Source organism: Anser cygnoides, chromosome 1, assembly GCF_040182565.1.
Source record: "Anser cygnoides isolate HZ-2024a breed goose chromosome 1, Taihu_goose_T2T_genome, whole genome shotgun sequence".
Lineage (NCBI taxonomy): Eukaryota > Metazoa > Chordata > Aves > Anseriformes > Anatidae > Anser > Anser cygnoides.
Genome location: NC_089873.1, coordinates 161,200,632 through 161,211,304, shown reverse-complemented (window position 1 = coordinate 161,211,304; position 10,673 = coordinate 161,200,632). Strand labels below are relative to the sequence as shown.

At 48.3% G+C, this 10,673-nt stretch overlaps 1 protein-coding gene across 1 annotated transcript; it reads left to right on the top strand.

Moving 5' to 3' along the window:
- Positions 1 to 1,510: 1,510 nt before the first annotated feature.
- Positions 1,511 to 7,273, top strand: SLITRK5 (SLIT and NTRK like family member 5). The gene is given in 3 exon segments (XM_066986996.1): positions 1,511 to 1,674; positions 4,154 to 6,126; positions 6,129 to 7,273. Coding segments are annotated over 2 exon segments (2,874 nt in total). The 5' UTR covers positions 1,511 to 1,674; positions 4,154 to 4,161; the 3' UTR covers positions 7,038 to 7,273.
- Positions 7,274 to 10,673: the final 3,400 nt, after the last annotated feature.

Below are 10,673 nucleotides of genomic sequence, written 5' to 3'. Positions count from 1 at the left end.
CATAATACTGATTATTTAAGTACTGAAATGTGCACAGCACGAAGAGTAATAAATACACAGAGGCAAATGTGGACATCTTTGTATATATGCAGTTAAATATACTTTTTTTCTTTTTTTAAGATCAGCCAAACACCTACCTTTCCAAGAAATAAACGTAGAGCTAAACTTAATCACCAATGCCACATCGAGTTTTGTACAAGGAAAAAAATAAAAAAAAAAGTAAAAAAAAATTAAAAAGCTCCATGTGTGCTAGCCAAACGGAATAACCAACCGCAGTTCTCCCAGCCGGTGAGGGAGAAAGGCAGTCAGCACAGTGATGCCTCTCCCCTCCGCGGCCACCGCCCCCCGGCGGCAGGGCAGTCCCCCCGCGGAGCCCTTGCGCGGCACCGCCCGCCCCGCGGAGCCCCCGGCGGCGCTGCACTGCCACCTGGCGGCAGCGGGAGAAGCCGCACCGCACAGCTCCGCTCAGCACCGCACCGCGGCCAACCGGAAGGGGCCCGGGGATGACCCCCGGCTTCCAACCGCTGTGCGGGGAGCGGTCCGGGCACGGACCGGGGCACGTCCCCGGACTCGCTGCGTTGTCACTGCTGCATCCCGCGGCTCGGGTTGGCGGGGGGAGGGGGGGGGCAACGCGCGCGGCCCCCACACAGCCCCCCAGCCCCAGCTGCAGAAGACGCGCGCTACCAAACCCGCTGCGTCCCCTCACCGCGGCCACCCGGTCCCCCGGCGGAGGTTCCTGCACGTTCCCCAGGGGCAGCGGCTCCGCTCCGCGGTCAGCGAGCGCTGCTGGAGGACGGGGAGTGGGCAGCAGCGCCGCCGGGACGCGGGACCCCGTCCTGAGGGGCTGGGGTCGCGCTGTGGGGGCGGCGGCGGCGAGCGCGAAAAGTTGCCCGGTGCCGCGGGCGGCAGCGGGAGCGCGCCGGGGGCGGCGGCGCGGCGGTTGTATAGGCATGTGTGCGTGTGCGCGCCCCTCCGTGCGTGTGCGCTCTGCGGGACCGCGCTGGCGGCGTGCGCGGCGCTGAGCGCCCACCGCGCTCTCAGCCAGGGACACCCCCTCCCATCCCCCCCCCCCCCCCCCGGTTTCCCCCTCCATCCCCGGGCCGCATTCTTCCCCCCGAGCCCCCGTCCCTCCCTCCCGCACCCCCCTCCCCTCACCCCCCGCCGCCTCTCTCCTCCTCCCCGCGGCGCCCCGCACCCCCCTCCCCACGCAGCCCCCACCCGACGCCGCCCCGCCTTCCCCCCCCCCCCCCATACCACCCCCCATCCTTTCCCCAATTTTCCCCTGCCGCTGCGCTCTGCCGGCCGCCCCCTCCCGCCCCGCGGGGGCGCGCGCCGGAGCGCGCGGGCGCGGGCGGGCGCGCCGCCGCGGCTGCCCGGGCACGAGCCCACCCGCGCGTGCAGGGTGTCTGTGTGTGAGTGTGTGTACACGCGTGTGTGTGTGTGTGTGCGTGTGTGTGTGTGTGTGCACGCGTGTGCGCGCGCCCCTGTGCGAGCGCCGGTGCCTCGGCGCCGCCCGGCCGCGGGGTGCTGTTTGCGTTTCTCACCGAAGCCTTCCCCGGCCGCAAAAAATCCTCCTCGGCTTCCTCGTCCTCCGTCGCCGCCGCCGCCCCCGCGCACTGAACAGGCGCCTTCATGGGCTGCCACCATGCTTGGGCCCTGGGGATTTCGGGAGAAGTAAGTACCAGGGTTGACTTTTCTCGCGCTCTCTTTTCTTCCTCTCTTCCTTCTCCCCCTTCCACCCCTCCACCCCCCCCGCCCCTTCCCACCGGGTCTTTCCTTGCTGTTGCTTCCCCCCTCCCCAACCTCTCCTCCGCCCCCCTTCCCCCCCCTCCCCCCCCAAGCCATTTCTCCCAATTCTGGGTGCTGCTCGGCTGGGTGGCAGTGTCCGGCTGGGGCCGCTTGCTTGCTGCTGCTGTCGGCGGTACTGAAAGCTGCTGCTTCGAGCCGGATATGCAGTGCGGTAATCTGAGGGATGAACTCTTTGAGGGAAAAAGCACATACACACACACGAGAAAAATCCCCATGCAACCCCTTTCCCCCCCCTCTCCCAGTATGAACCTCTGTAGGGAGCTGGCGAACAGCAGCATGCAGTCATCACACAGGGGTTTCCAGGGCGGGATTGCAACCTTGCATATAGCCAGCTACAACTTTATTTTCTCTACCTCCCATCCCCCCCCCCCCCTTTTTTTTTCAGAGAAAGGAGGCGGGAGGGAAGATTGTATTTGCCTCCTTTGCTAACCATAATTGAATTAAAGTTGTAAAATGCCTGGGAGTTTAACACTGACTGGGCAGGTTTTCAATAGCTTTTTTTTTTTTTCCCTCTGAAGATCTGTCGGTTAATGGATGAATGGATCTGATCGAGCTGAGAAAGAATATGCTAGAGACATGCCTTTGAGTAAGATTTTTGCTGCCTTTTTGCAGTGAAGCCTTTTGGTTTGAGTAATTCCGATCCAGTTGACGTCTGGTCAGAATTAGAGAGATTCGCCGAGACTTCCGATTTCTTGCTGCATGACTGCCTTTGCTGCAAGTGCCAAATTTGCAGCCTTGAACCTGATGCCACAGGAGATGTCTTGCAGTGCTGAGACTTGCCAGTTTTTAGGATGCGTTCCTCCAAACCAGAGTCGTGGCATGAGGATTGGAGCTCTGAGGTGGGCGATAGAAAATGCAAGCCTGCTCCAAGCCCCTAGCATTTAAGCCCGGATGATTTATTTGCTTTCCCCTACCAGCACACACAATGCATATATTTTCCTTATTCACATTGCTTTTAGGCTAGTAGAAGTAAAAGAAAGCCACAAGGAGTCAGAAAGACTGCAAGAAGGAATGGAAATGAGATTTGTTTCTGACCAGATGAAATTTGGGTGTTAAATCACTGATGCCGGTCAGTGGTAGGGGTTTCCCCCCACCCCCCACTGGCTTTTAATCAGCCTGGGTGTCTTCTCCCCTAAAGGATGAAGAGTACTGACAGCCATCGCTGCTTATAATCAGTAACTCTGATGCTTGGAGTGTTGGCGATGAGATATTTCCATGAGACCTATTTAGATCTCTCCACTTCTACCAGGCTAGTTTTGCAGAATGTTGGGAATAAGCGGTATGTCAGATATGGCTGAGACTCCGAAGATGATCCACATGCTTTACATTTTTCACAAATTTTGGGTGAGTGGTTAAAACATTTCCTCTAAGAGTGAGTGTGTGTGTGTGTGGCTGTGTGTGTAAGACCTCTGCCTGATATTCATCACTTACATTGTATATAACTCGATTCCAATCAATTAAGATGATTTACTTGTGTAAAGATACAAAATTTCTCTCACTCCACAGCTTTTAAGTGCTCTGAGTAGGAGGCTAATGTATTTAATTTTATTACCGAAGAATTCTGCCACAAAAGTCCTCTATGGGTGTGTGTGTGTGTGTGTGTGTGTGGCCGTGGCTGTGTGGCTGCCTGTGGATGTGTGCGGATGGGTGTGTGCCTGTGTGCATGCATGCTTTGTAAATGTATAGATAAAAATAATCACATAAAAGAGTTTTAAGAAATAGGTTATTTGGAGAAACTGTCAGTATCCTGTCTGTTGCATTAAGCTGCTGTTTTCAGCACTGGGCATTTTTTTTTGGCTTCCTACCATGTCTTTTCCACCACTGGTTAAAAATCAAGGTAGCACTTTGGCTCTGTTAAAATAGGGAAAGACCTTAGTGCGCTGTTCACTGAGGAGGTTCTGAAGGGAAGGGGGAGGTGGGTAATAGGGGAGGTGGGAAACCTTGTAAAATGGTGCTTCTTTTCTCTTAAATTAGAACCGTGAAACTGAACTGACAGCCATTTTATGTATATTTATGGGGCTGGTTGTGAAAAAGAAATCCATTTAAACATTGAAATGTACCACATATGAATAGAACTAGAACAATTCCTACTGCGATCTCACCTTTTTAAACACCGCAGGCATTTGACTCACTAGGAGTTGCCCATCAACCTTCTAATCAATGCATGTCATCCAGTTTTCAGAAGTGTGGGAATTAGAAGTGACAGGAGGATTTTTTTGTTTGTTTGATTACCAGTCCATTCTCCAGTCCACTGAAGATATATATAAACTTTGTGTCCGCTGTAAATTTTACAGGGTTATGCTATTATGTTGCTTTCTTTTTTTTTTTCTCCTTACCCTTACAGGAAATAAAATGTACGCTTGCTGCTCCACAGTAACTTTGGAACAGGACCTCAACAAAAAAATGCATATCTGGATACTGCAGACGATCGTGTTTGCTTTAACATCGCTAGTCCTTTCGTGGGCAGAAAGCATCGAGTATTATGGGGAAATCTGTGATAATGCGTGTCCTTGTGAGGAGAAGGACAGCATCCTAACAGTGAGCTGTGAAAACAGAGGGATCATCAGCCTTTTTGAGATCAGTCCACCAAGGTTCCCTGTCTACCACCTCTTGTTGTCTGGGAATCTTTTGAACAGGCTGTACCCAAACCAATTTGTTAATTACACGGGGGCTTCGATTTTGCATCTAGGGAGCAATGACATACAAGACATCGAAACAGGGGCCTTTCATGGTCTGAGAGGCTTAAGGAGGCTACACTTGAATAATAACAAGCTGGAACTTCTACGGGACGACACTTTCCTTGGTCTAGAGAGTTTGGAATACCTACAGGTTGATTATAATTATATTAGCATCATTGAACCTAATGCCTTCAGCAAACTGCATTTGCTGCAGGTGCTGATTCTCAATGATAACCTCCTCTCCAGTTTGCCCAACAACCTTTTTCGTTTTGTGCCCTTAACTCACCTGGACCTGAGGGGTAACCGGCTGAAGCTGTTGCCCTATGTGGGCCTTTTGCAGCACATGGATAAAGTGGTGGAGCTGCAGCTGGAGGAAAACCCCTGGAATTGTTCTTGTGAGTTGATTGCTCTAAAGGATTGGCTAGACAGTATCTCCTACTCTGCACTGGTGGGAGATGTGGTTTGTGAGACCCCTTTCCGCTTGCATGGTCGAGATTTGGATGAAGTTTCCAAGCAGGAGCTTTGCCCCAGGAGACTCATCTCGGATTACGAAATGAGACCACAGACACCACTGAGCACCACAGGGTATTTCCACACCACCCCAGCCTCGGTCAACTCCGTGGCCACTTCTTCTTCAGCTGTTTACAAATCCCCCTTGAAGCCCCCCAAAGGGACTCGCCAACCCAACAAGACAAGGGTGCGACCCACCTCCCGTCTGCCCTCAAAAGACCTGGGATACAGCAACTATGGACCCAGCATTGCCTACCAGACCAAATCCCCGGTGCCTTTGGAATGTCCCACTGCCTGCACTTGCAACTTGCAGATTTCTGACCTGGGCCTCAATGTCAATTGTCAGGAGAGGAAGATTGAGAGCATTTCTGAGCTACAGCCCAAACCCTATAATCCTAAGAAGATGTATCTGACAGAAAACTACATCACTCTGGTACGCAGGGCAGATTTTGTGGATGCCACCGGGCTGGATTTACTGCACCTGGGCAATAATCGGATCTCGGTCATTCAGGACCGGGCTTTTGGGGATTTAACTAATTTGCGAAGGCTGTACTTAAACGGGAACCGTATCGAGCGGCTTAGCCCACAGCTGTTCTACGGGCTGCAAAGCCTGCAGTACCTTTTCCTGCAGTACAATGTCATCCGGGAGATAGAGGCAGGCACCTTTGAACCCGTCCCCAACCTTCAACTCTTGTTTTTGAACAACAATCTTCTGAGATCTTTGCCTGGGAACATTTTTTCTGGTCTCTCCCTCTACAGGCTGAGCCTGCGGAGCAACCACTTCTCCTACCTGCCAGTGAGCGGGGTGCTGGACCAGTTGAAATCCCTGCTGCAGATCGACCTGCACGAGAACCCCTGGGACTGCACCTGCGACGTGGTAGGCATGAAACTCTGGCTGGAGCAGCTCAACACCGGCGTCCTGGTGGACCAGGTGATCTGCGAGTCCCCGAAGAAGTTCGCCCAGAGCGACATGCGAGCCGTCCGGGCGGAGCTGCTGTGCCCCGACTACTCGGACATCGTCGTCTCCACGCCCACGCCGTCCCCGGGCCAGCTCCCGGCCAGGACCACCCCCTCCTCCTCCACCGTGCGCCTCAACGGCACGGCGGCGGCGGGCGGCTCCACGCCTGCGGGGGGGGCGGCGGCGGCGGCGGCGGCTCTTCGGTGCCGCTCTCGGTGCTGATCCTCAGCCTGCTGCTGGTCTTCATCATGTCGGTCTTCGTGGCGGCGGGGCTCTTCGTGCTGGTGATGAAGCGGCGCAAGAAGGGCCAGGGTGACCACGCCAGCGCCAACAACTCCGACGTGAGCTCCTTCAACATGCAGTACAGCGTCTACAGCGGCGCCCACCACCACCACCCGCACCTCCAGCAGCACCCGCCCCACCGCGGCGGCGGCGGCGGGGGTGGCGCGGCGCTGCCCAAGGTGAAGACCCCCGCCGGGCACGTCTACGAGTACATCCCGCACCCCCTGGGCCACATGTGCAAAAACCCCATCTACCGCTCCCGGGAGGGCAACGCGGGCGAGGATTACAAAGACCTCCACGAGCTCAAGGTCACCTACAGCAGCCACCCCCTGCAAGCCGGGGGGGGCGCCCAGCCTCCCCCGCCGCCTCCACCGCCGCCGGCGCCCGGCGGGGAGGATGCGCCCGGGCGCAGCCCCGCGTACAGCGTGAGCACCATCGAGCCGCGGGAGGAGCTGCTCTCCCCGGTGCAAGACGCCGATCGCTTTTACAGGGGCATTTTGGAGCCCGACAAACACTCCTCCTCCTCCACGCTGGGCACAGCCGGCTCCACCCTCGCCGACTACCCCAAGCTACCCGCCGCCTACACCTGTTCCCCCAACTATGACCTTAGGCGTGCTCACCAGTACTTGCACCCGGGGCCGGGGGACAGCAGGCTCCGGGAGACGGTGCTCTACAGCCCCCCGAGTACTGTCTATGTAGAGCCCAACAGGAACGAGTACCTGGAGCTAAAAGCAAAACTAAACGCAGAGCCGGACTACCTCGAAGTGCTGGAAAAACAGACCACATTCAGCCAGTTCTGAGAAACAGTGCTCCTCCCCTTCCCCCGCCAACCACAGCAGCTCTTTCTCTAGAGTATTTGTATTTAATAACCACATGCAAAACAAAGAAACATAAATGCTGACCTCCCCATGCCCCACCTCACCCCCCTCTTTTTTCCCCCTTAAATTCATTTTATTGTAGGGTGAAGTGCCTTGGCACGGGATTTTTCAGCTTTTGGGAATGATTCTGAAAGGGTGTGCTGTTTATTTTATTTAATTTTCGGCTGCCTTTATTTTTTTTATTTTTTATTTTTTTTTTGTTACTTTGGAAGTAGGAAACCACCTATTATGTAAACTGGGCACAACACTGGCATTGTGCATGAGCCTGTGTGCTTGGGGAAGGTGGCAGGAGGGTCTTGTCAGGTCATATTGTACAGGTCATACTTTGTCAAGTACAAAAGTCATGGTCCTTTTTTTTTTGTCTTTTTTGTTTTGTTTTCTTTTCTTTTCTTTTGAACCGACATTGTTTAATTTTATTTTCTTTCTGGTTATGTACAGTGCACATTTTCCCCTTTTAGCCATGTTAGTCATGGGTGAGTTTAAATGGCTTTTATGGAGAGATTAGCACACCCCGACTTTAATACAAGGTTTCCTTTTTTTAAGGATGTGTTTGTATGCTTTCAGGACTTTTGAATTAAAAAATATATATATATTATGATCTTTAAAAGGATCAGTGTAGATGTGGACAAATCATTAAAGAGTGCAGAGATATATGATCCATAACTGGTTAGTGAAAATAACTTATTGATGAAATATAAAAAAAATATTTTATTGTAGCACCTATTTTTATATGCACATTAGCATTTCTCTTTCCTTCACTATTTTAGGACCTAATCCTGCAAATTCTTACTCACTTGAGTATCTTTACTTGTGAAAGAAGTCCCATCTTAGACCTTCATCCTGCAGGCACTTAAGCACATGAACCACTGTAATCGTGTGTGTAGCCCTGCAGAGCATTAATATACTCATTGAGCAAAGTTAGTCAAATGACCAAAAGATTGTAAGATTAGGACAGAGGATGCAGAATTATTCTTACAAGCGAAATTACTGGGACATTTAAATGTTTTTTTTTATTATTATTTTTTTTCAGGATGGGTTCCAAAGTCTACAGATGCTCTGAAGTGTTGCACTACATTGAGAGCTGCTTTTTTTTTTTTTTTTTTTTTTCCTCAAAGCCAATGCACTATCAGGATAACCTTATAAATCATTATACATAATTCCAATTAAGACCAAATCTTAACAGACAATCTAAGACATATAATCTGTTCACAATAGGAAAAAATAATGTTTCTTTATGCTAAAATACACCTTTTAGCAACTTCCTGCTCAGGCATCTAGCTGGGCAAGCTAGTGAGGGACATGTAGTAGGCATTCATTTTAGCAGGAAAAAAATGCTTTGGTTTTATCAGTATTCTTTCTCTTTTTTTGTTGTTCCCTCTTTTTTTCCGTCTTTCTTTCTTTCTTTCTTTCTTTCTTTCTTTCTTTCTTTCTTTCTTTCTTTCATTCATTCATTCATTCATTAGTTAACTAAAATATAATGATTTGATAGTGGTTGTAGCCAGTTTCTGATTGCTTAGTATGGACCCTCATGTTTACTGGCATTTCAAAAGATCAAATGATGGACTGTACACATCTATTTACCATATCTTTACCCCTTTGGGCAGCAGGCAATGGCAAGTATATTGATAAACACAGCATCACTGTAAGATGGGACAACTGATGTCTCTCGTATGTATCCCAGCACATGTGATTTTTTAATAGTTTCTGAATAAACACTTGATAAATGTTTCCAATGTGAGAATATGAAATAATGATTATCTGAATTTTAAAATTTCTTGCCAAAATCATCAGTTTATTTGTTGGTTTCTCTTTACTAGCAATTATGCTTCATCAGAAAGTCATAACATTTTTAGGCATCATATAATGTGTTCTTTATCTCTAAAACACAATATACGGTCATTACTAGCATACATAACATGAGTCAGAACAACACATAAATACATGTTTCACCAGCATATTGAGTAGGATAGTTTTGTATTTACATTTTGCTTCCTTGATAAAGTGGTCTTCAATATATGGAACAGGGTATATTTCACATGGGATTTTCTCTTTCTTGATGAGGTTATCATGTTTGGTATTGTTTGCAGAGCTGATCACTAGTACATCTCTTATTGCAAAAGGGTTCTGTTCTGTTATGCTTTTGCTATCCATGTGCAGTATGTCACTTTTCACAAAAAAAAAAGCTATATAACTGGTCCATTGGAATTCAAGATAAATGTTTTGTTGGCATGTGTTCTTTCCTCTCTATAGCACCAACACAGAGCAAAAGAAAAAAATAATAAAAAAAAAGAAAGAAAGAAAACCCAAACCAACCAAACAAAAAACCCACATGACTGTATTTAACTTGGACAGTTTAGTTTGTGGAGTGTTATTTCAGTTTGAAGTGCAGATAGAGAGAGTGTTCTTTTTCCACGAGAGAAATAACCTATCTATTCTCTGTATTGCTCTTTATTTCCTGCAGATTTCTCATTGACACTAGTGAGAAGTGCGGGTACTGCTACCTGAGGTGCAGTTCTGGAACCCTAATTTAGAATTACCTCCTTTCTAACTATTGCTGAAACCACTGTCCTGGTTCTCCTTTCATTTAAACTCAGTAGACGCCTACTGTTGCTAAATGGGTATAACTAAGGAAATTTTCAGCCTCACTGGCTTTGTCATTCAGTAAGAGGAAGGAAGGCTTACTCAATAAGAACTGAATGAGAAATTCCTGCAAACAGTGTGCAGCCTTTCATATGTATATGTATTTTTTTCTCTATGGGTCTAAACTTATAAACAGGAGTTTGCATGGGAGTCAACAGAAATGTAGGATTAGGTTCTTAGTGTGAAAGGTACATTTTACATGGCATTCTGCCACAAAGAGGCAGCATCCACAAATGAGTAAATGAACAGGAATTGCTTGAATTTATAATAAATCGCCAATAACAATTCCTCAGCAGTCTCTTTATGCTTGCATTCTGATGTTGCTATTTCTGAAGCTGGTAGTACTGTTGCTTCCACATTTTCTAAATATATTTAATAACAGATTTTGATTTTTTTTTTTCCTTAGGATCTATATGAAAATCAGAACAATTCATTTAAATTCTTTCAATTTCTCATCTTCAGTAGAAAAAAATATATTCTTAGTTCCATTAATGGAGAAAGAAAGATCCTTAAATTACCTTCAGAAAGTGCATTCTTGAAGACAAATTCTTAAAAAAAGATGCAGAGTGTAAAATAATATTCTTCAGTCCATAATTATCCTGCAATACACCTGAAAGGGCTATTTGTGAATGAGGACTTTAATGGAAGTAGGATTTCCCACTCAATGGCTACAATGATGTATCATCTATGGAAAATTATAGTAAGAAAAAGTAGATGGAAATGTCACTTGACAAAAGATGTGCTTTTGACTTGAAAATACAGAATAAGTGTTTTTTTGTTTGTTTTGTCTGTTTAAGAAAAAGTGTTGTATATGAATATGTCTCTGCTTTGTTAGCAAGATCAATGAAAGCTGAATGATGATCTGCTGGTTAGTGCTGACCAAAGGGGTAAAAGTGTCAGAAGTAAAAAAATATTTAT